Source organism: Microtus pennsylvanicus, chromosome 1 (genome assembly GCF_037038515.1).
Source record: "Microtus pennsylvanicus isolate mMicPen1 chromosome 1, mMicPen1.hap1, whole genome shotgun sequence".
Classification (NCBI taxonomy): Eukaryota; Metazoa; Chordata; class Mammalia; order Rodentia; family Cricetidae; genus Microtus; species Microtus pennsylvanicus.
Window position 1 is genome coordinate 167,081,951 of NC_134579.1, and position 21,164 is coordinate 167,103,114.

Genomic DNA, 21,164 nt, shown 5'->3' on the forward strand with positions numbered 1-21,164 from the left:
CTGTGGTTTTCTTGGGGTTTTTTGTTTTGATCTGTTTTATTTGAGTATTTTTTTTTTCTTGTTGGGTTTGGGGGGATCTTTTGTTTGTTTTGTTTTTCATTTTTGTGTTTCCATGAGTTTTTTTTTAATTCTTTGAAAGAAAGAGAATAAAAAGTTGTGTGGGTAGGGAAATGAGGATGACCTTGGGGCAGTTGGGGGAGGTGAAAAACGTAATCAAATATATTACATGAAAAATATTATAATGGTCTTGTGAAGGGCAAGACATGACCTGTGCTTGCTGCAGCTTTTGCTTTTATTTTTTAATCATTAGAAATGTTATCTTTTCGTGTTTAAAATACCCATTATCGTGATATATTTCCCATGTGATGCATGTGTTTTGTGACATAAACACATGCATTTCTTACCTACTTTAAATAAAATTCAGAATCATTGGATTTGGGCAATAAAAATGCTAATGTCTACACACACAGACGCACACACACACACAGACTCACACACACACAGACACACACACACAGACGCGCACACACACACAGACACACACACACAGACGCACACACACACACAGCCGCACACACACACACAGACACACACACACACACAGACGCGCGCACACACACAGACACACACACACACAGACACACACACACAGACACACACACAGCCGCACACACACACACAGACGCACACACAGACACACACACACAGACACACACACAGCCGCACACACACACACAGATGCACACACAGACACACACACACAGCCGCACACACACACACAGACACGCACACACACACAGACACACAGACACACACACAGACACACACACAGCCGCACACACACACACAGACACACACACAGACACACACACAGACACACACACACAGACGCACACACAGACACACACACACACAGACACACACACACTCCTCACACATGTCACACAGAGGTACCTACTTTTTATTTCTTGTCATTTCTAAATTTCCAGTTTAGTTTATTTGAGTTTGATACAATATCACCCCCTGGTGGAAATTAATAGAAATAACCCTGCTTGGTTTAACAAGGCTCATAGCTCATCAAAATACTGCAGTCTCTGAAGGCTTGGCATAGCGCTCCTTCAAACACATGCAAAATCATGTGCAAAACCTCAACAGGAAAATGAAAATAAGTTATGCTGGGAATCTTCTCATCTCTGCATTTTAAAATGTTCTTTAAAGATTTATTTAATGTATATGTATGTGCATCTATATGTATGTGTGTGTGAAAGGATAGGAATGGCCCCATAGACTCATATATTTGAATGCTTGTTCATCAGGGAGTGACACTATCTGGGAGGGGCTGGGAGGTGTGGCTTTGTTGGAGGAAGTGTGAAGTGGGCTTTGAGGTTTCAATGGTCCAAGTCAGGCCCAGTGGCTCTCACTCTTCCTGCTATCTATGGGTTCAGATGTAGAACTCTCAGCTCCTTCTCCAGCACCATATCTGCCTGCATGTCACCATGTTCCACCATGATGATAATGGACTAAATCTCTGAAACTGTAAGCCAGCTCCAGTTGCTAGGGTCATGGTGTCTCTTCACACCAACAGAACACTAAGGTGTGTGTGCACATGCACATACCTATGAAGGCCAGAAGAGGGCGTTGGACTCTCTGAAGCTGTAGTTCTAGGAGGCTGTGATCAATCTTAACTGCTGAGCCATCTCTCCGGCCCTGTCTCTGTATTTATGACTAATCTCACACCTCCCTCAAATACCTTCAAGATAGACTTGATTATTCAGAAACAAAAGGCACCTTCCTCCAGAATTAAATGATATCCATGCCCCAGGATTGCTTATCTCAATGAATGGGTACATCTTCTCCTAAGCCAAGAGCACTCCTGAGGGTCCACCCTGCACAGGCAAAGTTAGGGAATCACACTAAATTATTCAACTCAGCAATTCTCAAACTTATTTTACTGCAAGACACATTTCTTTCTTCCCCAATACTCTTTAACTTAACATGAAGAATACTTTGTATTTTATGTCATTTAAAATGACTGTTCCATCTCCATTAGCCAATTAGCTTTCTGGTTGCACAGACTACTCAGTCTTCAGCCATGCTCCTTCACCGTGCAGCCAGCCGTCTCTCCGTCATTTGTGGTAATGGAATACGCAGCCCAGGTGACTGCCGTGGTAGATCCCCATTGTCAGCTTTACAAGATGGGGGAATGAATTACTTAGATGATTACTGAAACACCCCTTTGGGTGGGGCTGAGGGTAGATACAAACGACCTAATCAATGACTTAATCCATTGATGAATTCAAGAACTGAATGAACTATTGGGAGAAGGGAGGTGTATAGGAAGTGGGGGCTGATTGGAAGAGGTATAAACTGCGGTGGGCGTGTACAGGCTGTACCTGGCCCTGATACTTCCTGTTGCCCCTCTACTCTGCTTTCTTACAGGCCTGAGCCGAACAGCTCTGTTCTAAAGGGCCCTCCCTTGGCATGGTGGACCAAAACAACAAGCAAACGAACTCTTTAGGTTGTTTCTGTTGGGTGTTTGGTCCCAGAAACAACAGAACATACACATTGACAGACACCTAGCTGCTCCCAAACTGGCGATGTTTTCATAGGCAACTCCACCTCCGTCTTCTACCATCATTACCAGCCAAGGGGAGGAAGCGGCGGCCGCCTGCGCTGGCAATAACCGTGCTTTGTCTCCAGTTAAAGACAGGCGGTCCGCACTGTGTGGTCTTACCTAAAGGAATAGTAAGGCTTGTTTGGTTGGCTCTATGACCTAAGAGGATCTCACACAACTCTACAACTGACAGGGATCCAAATGTTTCCCACAAGTTGTCTCCTAGTACGGGTTTGTGGATTAAAGATACAAAAATCCGTATCACTTATATAATTCATATAAATTAGCATTAGACCCTCCCCAAATGTTACCCTAGATAACAAGTTTTTGCTTTGGTTGTTTTGTTTTAGTTTGCTTTAGTTTTTCAAGACAGGGTATCTCTGTGTAGTCTTGGTTGTCCTGAATTCGCTCTGGAAACCAGGTTGGCCTCGAACTCACCAAGATTGGCCTGCCTCTGCATCCCGAGTGCTGGAATCAAAGGCATATGCCACCTGGTTAAACATTTTTTTAATAACACATATTTGGGCAAAATGGAGGTTTGTGCCATACGTCGTTAGTGGCAAGCTTTCTGAGTCTACTGTGTTGTATGATTTCTGATTGTGAAAACAAAGATCAGAGTCAACTTTTCAGCCAGGGAGACATTATGAGGCCCCATTGTGAACCCTGAACTGCGCTGACCAACATCACCTGGGGTCATTCGCTGACGCCTGGTGTCAGTTACAGCTTTGACACAGGAGCTGGGGTCCTGAGGGTCTGGATCCAATCCATCACCAGCCTGGTGGCTTCCAGAGCCGAGCCCCAGTGCACTGAGATGCCCCCACTCCCGTGGCCATAGTTGTGGACCACAAGGAGCCTCTGTCCCCCTCGAACTAGGATCTCCTTCTGCAGACGCACACCAGGCCGGCTGGGCCTCAGGCCTACTTTCTCTCTTAGGTTGCGGGCTCTGTGGAGGGAGGGCTCAAGAGCACAGCATCGAGAAAAAATCTCTCTGCTAAGTTCCGCATCTGGGGATAGATTCCAGTCTCCTTTCTGTCTGGTTCCTCCCAGGGTTACGTAGGATGTACCAGGGTAGATGTACGTCAGGCCACTCCCATCTCGGATGAAATTCTTCACCCAGGGGGCCTGTGCCTGGAGCACTTGGCCCCTTACAGGGGAAATCATGGAGTCTCCCACAAGCTGTCGACTTCCCAGGCCTGAGCAGTTGACAACGATGTCGAAGGATGGTTGCAGCTCCCACAAGTCTTCTATTCTCCTGGTGAGTAGCAGACCTCCGCTTTCCTTTAACCTGGGAAAGAGAGACCGGGGTGAGCCTTAACCACCTCTCACCACTTCCCAGAAATGAAGGACAGGCCCACGGGAACAACAAAATCTTGGGAGCTTCCAGAGCTCCCAGCAGCACAGCCTAGCTACATCCTGGGCCAAGGAATACTCTTATGGTTGGTCCTAAAGGAAAGCCTATTATGGATATCTAAAACAAAGAAATTGTGTGTCTTGCTCTTAAAACATTTCACAGAGTTTCTATATCTAAATGCAAAATAAATGCCAAATTGACTCAGTGTGCTTTAAACTGTCAAGCACTTCTTGTTCCGACTCTGCTGCCTCCGCATCCCGTCAGGCATTGTTCGTCCTTGCATGTGGCTCTGTGTTAGTCAGCTCGCTCTGGTAGATGGTTGCGCTCTCTGTCTCTGCCTCTCTCTCTGTCTCTCTGTCACACACACACACACACACACACAGAATGTTTTCACAAAAGGAACAAAACATACAACTGATGGCATAAACAACAGCCTTTTTTTTTTTGACCAAATATTTCACTAATGAGAAGAAATGGCTCAGTAAGCCTTGTAATCACTGTTGAATTGTAGGGTAATACGCACAGCACAAAACCTCACTACTTGGGCCATTTTTACGTGTCCAGCTCAGAGGCGTATTGTAAGTGGCAATAGGTAAGCTCGCATTGTTGCACAACCACTGCCACCCCCATCCCAGCAACTATCTTCATCTCCAATGTGGAAATTCTGGAGCCATTAAAAAAATAATAACCCCAGTAATCTCATCATCTTAATCCCTTGTAATCCTATAATCTTGTTTCTAGGTTCCTTATAGGTTACAGGGGATTTAATATAAGAGACTCTTGGCAGTTCTGCACAAAAGATGCAGGTTGGTGATCTAGAAGCAAAACATTGCTAAGGGGGACAAAAATATTGGAAGGCACGATGCCCTTCCTCAAGGGCCAGAAAGAGAACTGGAAGGCAGTGTAGATAGCTGACGGGGTAACGTTTAATAAACAGATACAGATATGTGAACACTCACACACACATGTACACACACACGAACACACATGTACACACGCATGAACACACATGCACACTCACACACACACGAACACACATTGGCTCCATCTCAGGAGAACTCTGACAGAGTGGTAGCCCAGAGACGTCCATCTCCCTGTTTGCTGTCCCTCAAGCACATCCCAGAGAGAAAATGGAAAACTCAAGACTTTCAACAGAAACAGGTGTGGGTGCCTGTGCCCTCCCTACCTCTGAGAGAGCAGAGGTGCACACGCTGGTTCTCAGCACACCTCCCTTCCGTGCCAGATGAACAAAGGTTTTATGCAAAGGAAAACCCAAGTAAAAGCCAGAAACTTCAGGACATAGCGTAAAGACGAGTCTAGAAGGTGGCATTTTAACACAACAAGAATAACCACTGATTTTACACAACAAGAAAAGACTGACAATCTACTCTCTAGCTGGAAAGTCCCACTGAAACTTGCACTGTGAATTGGAAGGAACTGGCTTTGGGCACTGGTCCGCAGTTCTAGAAAAATTCACAAGTAGAGAAGAGTAAACAGCATCTCCGCACCCGGCATCACAGGCCCCAACAGCAGCTCAGTCAGCTTTGGGGAGCGGAGTTGCGTCTTCTCCACAGCTCAGAAGAAGGTGGCTGCTGGTCAGAGCTCAGCCCCTTACTCACCACAGCCTCTCCCAAAAGAGGGAGCACTCCCACGCCATCACTGAGCGATCTGAAGGACAGCCGGAAACCTCTGGATTGGATTCATGTATTATATATTAAATATTTACAGAAGGCCCAGCTGTGCTAAGCCCTCAATAATTTGAGCCTGGAGTGTACTTTCCATTCAGTCCAAGAGGTCGTTTCAAGCACTAATTTTCACCCTATGTATCCTAGCTTGTTATTCAGAAAACCGAGGGAAGGCTATGGCATTTACCTGCAGCAAGAAAACCAAGGACTCTGGAAACATTTCCATAAGGCCACAAATAACCAATAAAAACCTCTAGTGTGACAGAGTGACGAAAAGGAGGGAGGACAGGAGTTTCCACTCTCTCCACGGAACAATTTGGAAACTGAGATTATGTGCGTTGAATGCACGTTAATGGGCAGTGTTTTCAAAGGTGAAGTAGTTCTCTCAGGCTGAATGCTGTACAAAAAAGGAAAGAAAAAAAGAAAAAAGAAAGAATGAGAAAGAGAAAAATTGGTGTTTTGTGGTGGCACTAACCAGCACTCTGTACTTCCTTTGTGATATTTAAGAAATAAACACCAGCACCACTGAAAGATAGGGTGGAAAAAATATAAGCCAGAATGAGGGGGAAAGTGCTGGGGAAAAAATGTCTGCTGGACATTCTACAGCTGTTGCAATCATGAACTCCCAGCAGCTGTTGGGAGCTGCACGAGCCTGGACCCATCAACATTTCATCACAGATGGGGAGGGCCCTGGAGACCCCACCCTTCCCTTGGTAGCTGCTGGAGGAGGAGGAACCGCCTCTCCTGTTTTCTAGTAAGTAGACAACCCCCTACCCAGGTTCTGCAAGTAACTGCTAAACTCAAGGGGTCAGAAGAAAGAAAAAGGGGAAACACACAAAAGCAGAACAGGAGCTGTCTGGAAGAAGGATGTGTTGTTTGGGGGTTGATTGTTTTTGTTTTTGTCAGCTTGGCACAAGCTAGAGTTACCTGCAAAGAGCAAACCTCAGCTGAAAAAACACCCTCATCAGAGTGTGCAGTAGGCAACCTTGGGGCACCAGTGTAGAGGAGGGAACTGTATCCTGAGGTCAGATGTTAACTTAAATGACCAGGTGCCTAGAAGTTGCTTTTACAATCATATGAAGCTGCTATTACAGCTGTTGTGGAGACCAACTAGGGACAGAAAAGGCTCAGTCATTTTCCTCTGGAGAGTCTGGCAAAAAGAGCACAGCATGGCCCCATAATCCATGAGGAAAGGGGCTCTATTAACTAAGAGTACTTGGCGGGAAGGAGGGGCTCTGTGGGAGATACTACAGTGAGGACTGGCAGCAGGGAGCAGGGCCCCTTTGGTGGGGGAACAGGACAGGAGGGAGGGCACAGCCCCATGAAGAGGAAAGCTAACTGCACAGACCATGCGCTGGGACCCAATCACCTGGGATCAACTCCCTGAAACACTTAATGAATAGAAAATGAGGAATGATAGACATTTTAAATCATTTACAATCCAGGTGGGCTCCAAGATGCCAATCATGCCTTTGAGACAGGCTATACCTTATTTTGCGAATATTATCTACATAACCCTCTGCATTGCTGTGCTATAAGGTGAAAGCTCGTATTGTAGATGTACGTCTACTCTGGAGAGAAGGTAGAAAGACTTGGTGCTACACCTCTGCAGATGATATCCCCTGGAAAACTCTATGTCTTGGGAGAGGATGGAGGCTGGCACTGTGCCCATGCCCAGCTGGCATCTCAGGCAGCTGAGCATCATCCTTCAGAGAGTGCGGGCACCAATTCCCAAAGCATGGAGGAGGCCAGAGGCAGGGTAGGGCTGCCTGGAGTTGGGGTTCAAAGCTGAAGGTGCCCACCCTGGCAGGGGTGAAGATAATCTAGAGACATTTGTGCCTCTCATTTTAGCTATGAAACTAATGAAAAACGGATGCCAAGAAATTGAGATTTCCCCAGGAATCTCATGCTGGGAGAAGAAGGCTGAGACCATTGTGTCAGATGGTGGAGGGGGTGTCTCCTGGAAAGATGTTTTACACAGCCCTGACTGGTTAGTTCACCTTACAGGAAAGACTAGAGCTGGACACAACAAAGAAAATCCGACCACATCCTGACCGAGCTATTCCGCTATATGTACCTCTGGCCTTCTATTTAAACTCAAGCCTAATTTTAGCACCCTGAAGGTCGATCTGGTTCTGGAGGGTGGACTAGGCCTCTTTGATCTTCTTCACATGTGGCTAGACTGAACATCGCTCCTTTTTCTGCTTTTCACTGTCACCAGCGTGTTTAATCGGTTTATCGAGGATGGGGCCAATCCTGGTTTAGTAGGACCACCAGTAGCTCTGAGCCTAACAAACCCCAGCACTGATGGAGGACATCTCTCTCCGTATGTCGTCAGCTCTCCTCTCAACCTAGAATGAATGAGGGTGATTCTGGCGGGGGGGGGGGGGTCTCCAAAGTCAACCAGAATGAGTTCTTAGTCCCCATGGGAAAACAGGTTGGAGTGGAGAGGAGAGACACAGTGAGGGGCTTGGAAGGAACACAGAAGATGAAGAGTATCTGACATAAAGAGAGGTAGAAACAGTCAGGACTGGGATCAAGGACAGGAACTTAATTAGAGAGTTATATTGGGATTATTATATGTGCATTGCTAACCAGCCTTCCAGCTGAATCCCTGCTCTCAAACCAAAGAATGACACCTTATTATCAGAGTTTAAAAAAAAAATCAACCATGTTCAGTCATTTTGTTCAAAAACAAGAAGAAAAAAGAAGCCTAGTTTAAATTTCAGTTGGCAAGTCATATGCATACAGATTTACAGGGGAACCCCAGTTTCTTCATAGCAACGCTTCCTGTCGCTATGCCCCACGTAAGTCCCCCTAGCTTTAAAATGGATCTTAGGTTTATAAAGCAGCCAAATGCATACAGTCTAATTCTGCCCTCACAGTGTTTCTTGTCTGCTGACTGTGACCCTCGCTAACTCCCTTACAACAAACTGCCGACTGTGGCAGAGCTTTCTGAGTGTCCACCCCGGCCTGGCACTACTCCATGAACACGTACGAATCTCCAGGCCACACCAGGCACCAGGTGTAAAGCAGCCTCTGGTCCCTTGGAGGAACATATATGGATTTGGTCCAGGGCTTCTATAGGCATTGGTCCTGAAGGGGAGTAGCCATGCTCCCTTAGTCCATAGAGGAGGTGTTGTGTTGAGGAAGAAAGTCCAGCCAAGAAGATGCCTTAGAGCATCTTAATAAAAGCCACCAAGGCCATTACATCCGACACATCCTTCATCTGTCCCCTACAAGCCTTACCACCACTATCAGGAAACATAGGTAGCATCTTCTTGCCACCTTTGACAGTGTCCCCTCACTCTGTCCTTACCCACCCATGAAAAAATCAACAGAGAACACATTCAACCCTGTGCTGGAGCCCACAGTCTCACACTCTCCTGACCAGGCACTGGGGAACAGATGTGGGACAGGGAGGCAACCCTATGATGGTGCCTCTCAACCTTCCTAATGCTGCAATCCTTTAATACAGTTCCTCATGTTGTGGTCACCCCCCAACCATAGAATTATTTCATTGCTACTTCCGAACTGTAATTTTACTATGGATATGCAGGATATCTGATATGTGATTCCCTCCTAAAGGGGGTTGTGACCCACAGGTTAAGAACCAATACCCTAAGGGCTACTTCAGTGGGAAGCTCTGTTCCAGTAGACCCACTGTGCACTGGATAGGAGGAGCAAGAATCTGCCCCACACAAAAAAAGGCCTTTGCAAGCTGAACAAATTTAAAACTGGGAGAACATGTCCCCTAGGTGGTGCGCAATGCCAGTGTGAATTTTTATATAGCTTCCTAGGAAATCACAAGAGTCAGGCAGGTGGGAAAAGACAAAAGAATACACACAAAACTGGGGGATGGCGGGCCTGCCCAGGAAAAACAACAGAGGTACCAATCAGTATGGGCAGGGAGGTCAGCACTGTGTGCTGTGTGGGCCACCTCGGGGCCATGGGATAAGGCCTGGTGTCCTGGAAAGAAACCAGCTAAATTCTAGGCCTCCGGCACTGAAAGGGACCAGCAGGCTTCCTAGATGTCATCCAATGCAGGGTGGCTCTGGCCTCTTCAGGGTAATTTATTTAGGTAGGCTGCCTGGCAGGAGATGTATTGCCTCTGTGATTTATTTCCTGGGACTGCAAGCAAAAAAAAGCAGCCAAGCAGGTGACTTTACTGTCCCAAGACATAAAATATTACCTGCACGGGTGATTAAACCTCTGAGGGCTCTTTGTGTGCCAGGTTGTTCTTGACACCATGGGCAATGTTTGAGAAGGAGATGAGCCTTTCTGTTCTTGGAAAACATTAACAGTTTAAGTTGTAATAAAATAATATCTCTTTTTTCTGGGTTGATGTACCATCCTAGCAGGTGCTGAAGCTGAAGTCATTGCCACATGGCATGCTGGGAGGAATGTTCCCTTTGGAATGAGGACACAGAAGGCTGAGCACTCACACTGTGGGGAAGAGGCGTAGGAGGCAACGGAACAGGCCCAAGTGTAAGGAACAGCAGGGACTGTGTGGCTACCCATCTGGGTCTGCCCAGCCCACAGAGTGATCCCTAAATGTCCCATTCCCTCACAGTGACATTGCCCCATTTTGCACTAACCTAAAGGGCTCCTCTCGGGCAGCAACAAGGCCCTGCCCCTGTTCCACAAAGTCTTTCATGGAAGAAAAGGGGTTAGGTAGCCTTCGTCATCCACCATATTGGCCATCTGGCCAGATACCAGGCTCATTGATAGATTTAAAAAAAAAAAAACAGAAAGAAAACTAAATTTCAAAATGCCTCTGGTGCACAAACATTTCAGATAAGGGTTATTGACCCAGTTCCCAGATTTGGGGATTGATAGATCCTATGTTTTCCAAGCCCCCAACCTCATGCAATGGATGAGCAAACCTGCAAGAGATGCATTGATGGCTCTCAAGTCAAAACACTCTCGCTGTGTACCCTACAAAGCTAGGAACAGGAAGTGCTAAAACCCAAGCCAAAATGAAAGATTTAAGAACTGAATTTTAAGGAAACAATTACATACTTTAGATAAACCCTCAATTTCAATATTCTTATTCATAACCAAATTAATAATAACCATAGTAATAATGATAAATAATAATAAAGCTATTTTACTAAAAAAGAGAAAAAACTAAAAAAAATATGATAAACATAAAATTTTCTCTTCCAAAGAAGTAAAGTTATAAATGCATTGCCTCAAAGCCTCCATTTTCTGAATAAAGAAACTAAGATTTCTCAGTAACTGGCTTTTCTCCAGGGCAGTGGGGACAAATGAGGCACAAAGTTACCGTGAGTCCTTGCCACATGGACACTCTCCAGAGGCTTCCACAGAGCGGCCGGCCATTTGTGAGCAGCAAGACAGTCCAGGAGAGCCCTTAGGAGCCCCGAAGAGTCTGCTGTGTGTTTTACTAACAGCTGTGCAATAATTTATCACCATGTCAAACAGGAACACAGGGACATTTCAACCAACCTTTTCTCCAGCCATGGGAGGTAGGCAGCGGTCTCACACTTCAGGGTTGTAAAAGCCTGACCGAATTCATACTGAGGGAATTGCTTCAGCTCCGCCTCGGTCATCTTTCGAAATCCCAGAACGACATCAGCCCAGAAAGGCACCTCTTCAGTGGGGACACTCCGAAATACCTGCCACCTGAGGCGCGGGAAGGAAGAGGTGCTCCTTAAATTTTGTGAAACCTTGTATTTTTCGGAAAATGCATATAAAGTTCCCTCATGCACTTTAAAACTTCACTTCCTGTAAACCCAAAGGAAAAGATCAGTTCTTCCATCCCCTTGGGTTCAGGTACCTGCATGGCTGAGTTCAGATCCTCAGAGGCAGGCAGGCATTTGTAAAGCGCTCTCAGGCTGGGGCTTTACTGGGTGGTGGAGTTCCCAGCAGGCACAAACCAGGCCAGATTTCCAATTCCCAGCATGGCAAAAAACAAATAGCATGTCTTTTTAAATCTTCAAGTTAATTTATTTTTCTCTGAAATGTTTTTGCCATGATTTCCTTTTTTACATGTTGATTATGTATTTTAGAGGAAAGTTTTTTTTGCACAATACTTCATGTTCAGAAGAAAGGGGAAAATACAAGAAATTCAAAGGTTAACTGATGTGGGATTCCCCTCTGTGTGCTGTGATATGTTTTATTGCCATTGGTTAATAAAGAAGCTGCTTTCAGCCAGTGGCTTAAAAGAGTAAAGCCAGGTGGGAAATCCGAGAAGAGATGTAGAGGGAGAGTAGGAAAAGTCAGAGAGAAGCCATGTCACTGCCGAAGGAGAAAGACACCGGCGGAGTCTGTCAGAACCTTGCTGGCAGGCTACAACCTCATGGTGATACACAGATTAATAGAGATGGGTTAATTTAAGATGTAGAGGCCAAGCAGTGTTGTAATTAATACAGTTTCTGTGTGATTAATTCAGGTCTGGGCAGCCAAGAAATGAACAAGCAGCCTCCACCTACAGTTAGCCTTGTTTTTGAACATGACATTGGTTGGATTTTGTTTGTTTGTTTGATTGATTGATTGATTGATTGATTGATTGATTGATTGACTTTGAGACAGTGTCTCACTATGTAACCTTGGCTATCCTAGAATTCACTATATAATCCAGGCTGGCCTTCAACTCATAGTGATCCTTCTGCCTCAGCCTCTTGAGTGCTGGGATTAAAGGTGTGCATCACCACACCTGGATAATAGGAAGGAAGCAAGGGTGTGACTTCTATGAAGTCAGTAGTTACCAGAAGAACCTATTGGGGTGGGGGGACCACAGCACGGTGGGGGTGGATCAGTCTACAGTGGTATTGGTGGTCAACAAGAAGCCTGTAACACTGAATGAATCTGATCAAAGTACATTGCTTGACATTTTCAAATGATTTAAAAACTTAGATATTAAAAGAAGAAGAAGCCAGTAACAGACTGTCAATAGCAGCTACACATTTGGACTTTTTAAATACTGGGCTGTTTCCATCAGCAGTTGGCAATCACCTTTACTGTAAAACATCAAGACACAAATCTGAAAGTTAAATATGTGGTTGTGAACATACCAGAGTCTGTGTCTCTAAGCAGAACAGTTCAACCAAAACAAACCCTGAGAAGGTAGAAGTGTCGCTTGGGCAAGACGAGTTTTCTTCCATATCATTATGCATACCCTGCCTGGGCTGCGTCCCCTCCCAGAGTATCCAATTCTAAAATGTTAACCATCCAGCCCCGATATAATAAGAATCCTCCTTAAACCCTATTTCCCCACACAAATTACCTTTTTCCCCCCCAATTTTTGGGACAGGATTTCTCTATGTAGCCCAGGCTGTCCTGGAACTTACTCTGTAGACCAGGCTGGCATAGAACTCACAGAGATCCACCTGCCTCTACCTCCCAAGTGCTTAAAAGCATTCACCTGACTTAATTATTAAACCCCATCTAAATCCACTACTCTGTCTCCATACTATCCAAGTGTCCAATTCTCATCTCTCTTCCCCCAGTTTAGTCTCTAAGCTACAGGTAAAATGTCTTTGCAATGCAAATGTAAACAGTAAACTCCCTGTACAAAATACTCCAGGACCTTTTCAGTACTATGGATTTACTTGAGTCCTTCAATATACCACAGTCCCCGGGCCTGTTTCCTCTGAACCCACCCTGTCTCTGTCCCTTCACCTCTGTTAACTTACACTCATCTTGAGGGTTCCTACACAGCTTCTGAGGAGTTCCTGGAGCAAGTTCCTTCTCCTGACATATGTGTCCATAGCTCTCTGTACTCCAGCCTCCGGTAGCCTGTGAGGTTTACGACATTCCCCACAGCTCACAACCACTTGAGAACAGGACTGTATCTATCTTTTGTAAAATTCACTTAACACATATTTATTAAGCAATTACTATATGTAAAAGTCTTCACTGTCATATCCCTAAGACCTAGACGACCAGGTACAGAGAGTGCTACCAAAAGTCTTTTTGAAGGAATGAATTGAAAATTAAAGTTACATCAAAGGTACACAAGACATTTACAAAACCTTAATTTTGAAATGAAAGACTATTGGGACATGCCTGTTTCTAAATGTTGATGAATTCCTATTGGTTTTGGAACATGTTCAGCATGACCGTAACACGGTGAACACTATGCTTCAATATGACTCAGCAACTAACCTTGGGGAAAGATAACTGCCATTAAAAAAAAAGTTCACAGCTTGATGATTAAGCAAAACATGCTACTTTAGGTAGGGACTTTGAAAAAGTAAGGATATCACCATCCATCTTCATGATTATATGGTGAGGGAAGGTATCTTAGTTAGTTGCTGTGAAGAGACACCATGATCACAGCAACTCATAAAGAAAAGCGTTTAATTGGGGCTGGCTTACGGTTCAGAGGCTTAGTCCATTGTTGTCATTGTAGAAAGCATGGTAGCATGCAGACAGGTCCTGTACTAGAGAAGGAGCTGAGAGTTCTATATCCAGATCCTCAGGCAGCAGATCACACTAGGCCTGACTTGAATATGAGACCTCAAAACCCACCCACAGTGACACGTTTCCTCCCACAAGGCCACACCTACTCTAATAAGGCCACACCTCCTAATAGTGCCACTCCCAATGGGCCTCTGGGGGCCATTTTCATTCAAACCAACACAGAAGGCAAAAAGAAAAAGAGCAGACATCCTTCTGCAAGAAGTATGCACTTAGAAAAGGTGTCCATGGAGCCTAGAACTTTTCGTTCCTGTCTTTTGCAAAATGTTCCTATTTATTATATGTATAAGCATGTGTGCCTGCATACCTTTATGTATACTACACGCAGGCAAGAGTCCACAGAGGCCAGAGGGGTACCAGATCTCCTGGAACTAGAGTTCCAGCAAGTGGGTTCTGGGAGCTGAACCCAGGTCCCCTGTAAGAACAGAACGTGTGCTAACCACTGAGCCATCTCTTCAGCTCCAAGACAGGTATTTTAAAATAGTCCTGATGGCAGAAAGCAGAATAACACCTGGAAACATCGTCAAAGGTGAGCATACACCTACTCTCCAGAAGGCCGTGTGAACACATGGGGTAGCACAGGTGACAAACTCTGTCACTTGTTGACATAGAGACCCTACATTAAAGATGCTAAAATATTTAGTCATCTCTACTTAAGAGGATGCAGAGTGAAATTATCATGTTTTAAGTGCTATTTGTGTTCTCAAACCTCTCAAGGATGCATTTCCTCTCGATCAGATATGAACAATCAAACAGAAAGGTGTTAGACATTGCAGGAGTTCTATTTTCCAAACGGCACTTCGAGAGATGACTTTAGGACTGGAAATGGTTCAGTTGCAGAGCACTTGCCTGGCATGCACAAGGCCCTGGGTTCAATTCCAACACTAGCCCTCCACCTACAAAACTTACCTTTGGGGTCATCCCATTTTCTAATGATTCTCAAATAAATCAGACAGCCCTCCGCCTAAGGTCTTCGGGCCCCTTCCGTGTCACACGGCTTTGCTTTCTGTCAGCTGCTCCATCCTCCACGCACCCAAACTCAGGTTTATTCACTATTAGAGATCTTTGTTTATTTGCATATTTTCAAGCCATTTCACATTCCTTGAAGAAACTCAAGAAAATATTTGTGATAAGAAATTGCAATAGTTATTGTTTATAAAAGCCAACTGATTCTGTTAAGTAATGTTTCCTAAGTTTTCTGAAGCCATTTCTAAGTCTTCCCTCTTACAAATATGTCCTGCTGATCTCTGGTATCTGTCTGTGTTGTTCTAATTCTACAATTCCAGATTCCTTTTCTTACCCAGACACCAGGTGAACGCCCGCATCCACGGCTTCTGCAGTCTTGGCAATTGTGGACAGGTGTTGGAAGGTCTCTGTAAACCACTGCTTCTGCGTGGGCACAGGCGTGTCTGCAATGGGCGGCAGAGAGGACATGATCGTGATACTAACGCACTCAGGGAGGAGCGTTCAGACAGGATCCACGGAGTTTCCGACGCTGATGTCTATCTGACCCACTCTTGTAATGATTTATTGATGGAGGGAAATAGACTAGGCAGGGCAGCCTGACACAGGAGCCAGAAGCATACAAGGAATATTCCCAAAATGCCAGTCAGAGCAGGAATCAGTGCATGACTAGGAAATCCCACCAAGGACATTGTTGGGACACTAGGAAGAACTGAGAGACTCCTTACAAGTGGGCTGGAAGTCTTTGAAGAAAGAAATTGAAGAAGACACCAGAAAATGGAAGGACCTCCCTTGCTCTTGGATTGGGAGGATCAACATAGTAAAAATGGCAATTCTACCAAAAGCAATCTATAGATTCAATGCAATCCCCATCAAAATCCCATCAAAATTCTTCACAGATCTGGAGAAGACAATAATCAACTTTATATGGAGGAACAAAAAACCCAGGATAGCCAGAACAATCTTATATAATAAAGGATTGTCTGGAGGCATTACCATCCCTGACTTCAAACTCTATTATAGAGCTACAATATTGAAAACAGCCTGGTATTGGCATAAAAACAGAGAAGTCGACCAATGGAATCGAATAGAAGACCCTGACTTTAACCCACAAACCTATGACCACCTGATTTTCGATAAAGGAGCTAAAAGTATACAATGGAAAAAAGACAGCATTTTCAACAAATTGTGCTGGCAAAACTGGATGTCAATCTGTAAAAGAATGAAAATAGATCCATATCTATCACCATGCACAAAACTCAAATCCAAATGGATTAAAGACCTCAATATAAGTCCGAACACACTGAACCTAATAGAAGAGAAAGTGGGAAGTACTCTACAATACATGGGCACAGGAGACCACTTCCTACGTATAACCCCAGCAGCACAGACATTAAGGGCCTCATTGAATAAATGGGACCTCCTGAGACTGAGAAGCTTCTGTAAAGCAAAGGACACGGTCACTAAGACAAAAAGGCAACCCACTTACTGGGAGAAGATTTTCACCAACCCCGCAACTGACAAAGGTCTGATCTCCAAAATATATAAAGAAATCAAGAAACTAGACCGTAAAAGGCTAATCAATCCAATTATAAAATGGGGCACTGAGCTGAACAGAGAATTCTCAACAGAAGAACTTCAAATGGCCAAAAGACACTTAAGGTCATGCTCAACTTCCCTAGCAATCAGGGAAATGCAAATCAAGACAACTTTAAGATACCATCTTACACCTGTCAGAATGGCTAAAATAAAAAACACCAATGATAGCCTTTGCTGGAGAGGTTGTGGAGAAAGGGGGACACTCACCCATTGCTGGTGGGAACGCAAACTTGTGCAACCACTCTGGAAAGCAGTGTTTCAGTTTCTCAGGAAATTCGGAATCAACCTACCCCTGGATCCAGCAATACCACTCTTGGGAATATACCCAAGAGAGGCCCTATCATACAACAAAAGTATATGCTCAACTATGTTCATAGCAGCATTGTTTGTAATAGCCAGAACCTGGAAACAACCTAGATGCCCTTCAACGGAAGAATGGATGAAGAAAGTATGGAATATATACATATTAGAGTATTACTCAGCAGTAAAAAACAAGGACTTCTTGAATTTTGCATACAAATGGATGGAAATAGAAAACACTATCCTGAGTGAGGTAAGCCAGACCCAAAAAGAGGAACATGGGATGTACTCACTCATATTTGGTTTCTAGCCATAAATAAAGGACATTGGGCTTATAATGCATGTTCCTAGAGAAGCTAAGTAAGAAGGTGAACCCAAAGACAAACACATAGGCATCCTCATGAATATTAACCTTCATCAGGCGATGAAAGGAGACAGAGACAGAGGAGCACGGGACAGAAATCTCAAGGTCCAAATCAGGAGCAGAAGGAGACGGAGCACGAGCAAGGAACTCAGGACCGCGAGGGGTGCACCCACACACTGAGACAATGGGGATGTTCTATCGGGAACTCACCAAGGCCAGCTGGCCTGGGTCTGAAAAAGCATGGGACAAATCCGGACTAGCTGAACATAGAGGACAATGAGGAATACTGAGAACTCAAGAACAATCGCAGTGGGTTTTTGATCCTACTGCACGTACTGGCTTTGGGGGAGCCTAGGCAGTTTGGATGCTCACCTTAGGAGACCTGGATAGAGGTGGGCGGTCCTTGGGCTTCCCACAGGTCAGGGAACCCTTATTGCTCTTAGAGCAGATGAGGGAGGGTGACTTGATTGGGGGAGGGGGAGGGAAATGGGAGGCGGTTGCGGGGAGGAGGCAGAAATCCTTAATAAATAAATAAATTTAAAAAAAAAAAAAAACAAGTGGGCTGGAAAAATGGAGGGTGACCAGCAGGGCCCCAAGTCAATAAATACATATTAGTAGCAAGACTTTTAAATAATCCACTCGCTATAAAACCAATAAATAACCCTTTAATATTGAATAAATAAATATTTCATTGTCATCAATGAAAAGTGTGTGTATGAGTGCAACACTCTCTTCCAAAATTGCAGACAGGCTGCTTGTTTAGAGATAAAGAAGAAGTAACAATTGCACTACAGAATTCTGTCAGACCTCATAGACTGTCCTACAATAACACGTCAGTGTGGAGAACTGATTTAATATACACTCCCATGTTCCTGCCCCTGCACCCTAAAAACAGAATAGTGGCTAAGAACCATACGCTACAGAAATCATCCCCAAATAATAGCCAATTCCAATTCAAGCATGGTGACTTAATGCATATTCAAGTGCCGGTCAAACAAAACTACAGCAGCCGGAGCGGCAGGAATAATTGCAAATGAAGGTGGGTGATGGCTCTATGCAGGGCATTGCGTGGAACTCTGTGAATATCAGCTCCTCTGATCCTCACAAGAGCCTCCCGGAGGATCAGTATTGATCACGTCTCTGGCAGAAATCTGGGGAACAGCGCAAAGCCTTCCACTAGCAACAGCAGAAAGATGAAGCTAGCCCAGGACACCAAGGCTCTCAGCCACAGAGAGAGAGCGGAGGACCTGTGGTTTGGGTGACAAAGCCCCTCCCTCCTTTAAAGATGCCCCGGGTACACCAGGCAGCCTTCAGGCTCACTCACTCGGGCCTGGTATACACAAGGAAACTCTGAGCGAGGATCACAAGAAAAGCACCTAGTACAAAATTAGCATCTTGCAAATAGATCCCTTTCTCACCTGGATACGTGTGAGGAATAAGTATTCCAGCTGCTACATTGCTAGTGGTATCGGGAGAGAACTTGTCTGAGATGACGGTAATGGAACATCCGGGGACCATCTGGGATATGCACACAGCAGTTGACAGTCCTATCACACCAGCGCCGACGACTGCGATGCGCACGGTCTCCATGGCCTGAGAGGAGCGAAATGCAAACTGTCCACCTTGTTTAGGGAATCCTCTGCCCAGATAAAGCCCGAGGCGACAATTCTTTCCTTACATCAGGCAGCCCTCTCAGAGTAAGATGTCTTTCCGGTGCTCCCGTGGGTGAAGCCCAGCAAATCTTTAAGCTCTCACTCCATGAAATAACAGTGTGAGCCACGAGGTCTCTACAGGCATTAGTGACCAAGACAAAACCAGTCTAGCTCTGCCGCCATGCTCACCACCACACGGCGTTTGGACGCAGCTTTCTAGTCACTGTGCGCTTGCGTGAACTTTTCCGCCCCGGGCACCTCCTAGGGAGTGCTGGTGAGGTAATCAAGGCCTGGGAAGGTGCTGAGCTGTGGCCTATGCTCCTAGGACCCGCTGGAGAGCAGACACAGAGGCACCAGCCGGAGCATTTGTGCATATGTTTGGAAGGATAGCATCACGGAGAGCTCTATTGACCGAAACTTCTTCACCGCTCTGGAAAGCAACCCCCTTTTCCCTGCCTCCTGACCCCATCACTGTCTCTTCCTGCTCTCAGAACTCTGGGCCTGAAGTGCCTGACCTGGGACCTGAACAGCACATTTTCAAAATAAGGGAAGCTGGGATCCTGGCTGGACTGTGCCCTGGATGGTTCTATAATATGAAGGAATGGCCCATGGTCTTCCAGCTTCCATGCCCTCATGAAGACGAGACCAAATGCATTCTTACTAGCTCCTACAGTGGTAAATGAGAGGCCATGGAGGCTCTCTCCCAAATAGGCCTCTTGTGGGAGGGCATGGGGAAAACGTAGGTTCCAGGTACCTGTGGTGGGGGCCCAAAGGCTGACATCTGTGTGGGAGGTGAAGAGGGCAGCAAAGGCTTCAGTACCCTCCCCTGGCAGCCCCTACCTGCCTTCACTTCTTTGTCTTGCTATATCTGCTCCCTGCCCAGCTCCCTCTGTCGGGCTCAATCCAAATTAAAGAGGGGGGGACCAATGTAACAATTATTCTAGTTAGTCACTGCCACTTGGGGAGCAAAGTTTTAATACCCAACCAGCTGTTCAGGTTGTCAGCATAAAAATCTGCCCTTGGCACCCACTGAGACAGTGGAGCTGATCTACTGGGAGCTCACCAAGGCCAGCTGGACTGTGACTGAAAAAGCATGGGTTACAACTGGACTCTCTGAACATGGCGAACAATGCGGGCTGATGAGAAGCCAAGGACAATGGCACGGGGTTTGATCCTACGCAAGGTGCTGGCTTTGTGGGAGCCTAGCCAGTTTGGATGTTCACCTTCCTAGATATGGACAGAGGGGGGGAGGACCTAGGACTTACCACAGGGCAGGGAACCCTGACTGCTCTTTGGACTGGAGAGGGAGGGGGAGAGGAGTGGGAGGAGGGGGAGAAGGGTGGGAGGAGGGGGAGAAGGGTGGGAGGAGGGGGAGGGAAATGGGAGGCTGGGAAGAGGTGAAAAGTTTTTTTTTCTTTCTTTTCTCAATGAAAAAATAAATTAATTAATTTAAAAAAATCTGCCCTTGGTACAATTCCTTCTTGCAAAGAGCACCAGCCAGGGCATTAGGTCAGGTTGAAACAGCCATGGCAGAGGCCGTGAGGGCTGGCTCTGGGGGTTGTCTGCTTCCTCCCTCGCTCTACAGGACCCCCACTCTGTGAGCCTCTGAAACCTTCCAGGGAGCTTTAGAGTGTGCTGTTTCTACTACTGAGCTGTATTTGTGTTTCTGGGCAGGCAAACTGAGACGCTAGACCACCAGAGCTGAGGGGAAAACGAGAAGGGTTCCAGGCACAGGAGAGTCTGGCAGAGAAGGCTGGAGACCCGAGGAGGGAAGTCCTGGAGCCCAGGGGAATAATAGAAGACAGACAGCCATGTCCTCACTAGCCCCGCTATTCCACAGTGCCTTTGCCTGCCCAGCAGCTTTCTCCACAGCTCTGGTAAGGGCACAAGGGCAAAAGCCATCTGTGACTAAGAATAAACCAGCTGCCAGGTAGGGGAAGTAGAGCCAGAAAGAGAGGAAGGATCCTGGTATGGTAGGACTTGTCCATCTCTGGCTCCAATCCCACCAAGTCATACCCCCCAAACTCCCAGAGTACAGACAAAACGACCCCTGAGCCAAAAGTGGGGATTCAAATACCTCTGAGAAGGCTGCCTTGTATCTCCCGGAGGCCCTGGCACCAACACTTGTTTTCCAGTGACCAGTTAGCCTGGTTTCCTAAGAGACAGAAAAAACAAAACTCCTTCCCATTGG

General features: G+C 45.8%; 1 protein-coding gene across 2 annotated transcripts; it reads right to left on the reverse strand.

The window, feature by feature from the left end:
• Positions 1 to 946: 946 nt before the first annotated feature.
• Ddo (D-aspartate oxidase) lies at positions 947 to 21,151 on the reverse strand. Of its 2 annotated transcripts, none has more exons than XM_075945062.1 (5): positions 21,051 to 21,151; positions 18,740 to 18,914; positions 15,396 to 15,504; positions 11,120 to 11,296; positions 947 to 3,899 (listed from the first exon to the last, which is right to left on the reverse strand). In XM_075945062.1, the coding sequence occupies exons 2-5, from the start codon at positions 18,909 to 18,911 to the stop codon at positions 3,332 to 3,334; spliced, it is 1,026 nt and encodes a 341-aa protein (XP_075801177.1). In that variant the 5' UTR covers positions 18,912 to 18,914; positions 21,051 to 21,151; the 3' UTR covers positions 947 to 3,331. The 2 variants fall into 2 exon arrangements, with proteins under 2 accessions (XP_075801177.1, XP_075801184.1); XM_075945069.1 differs by lacking the exon at positions 21,051 to 21,151 and adding an exon at positions 19,000 to 19,044 and having other exon boundaries at positions 987 to 3,899.
• Between the last annotated feature and the right edge of the window lie 13 nt (positions 21,152 to 21,164).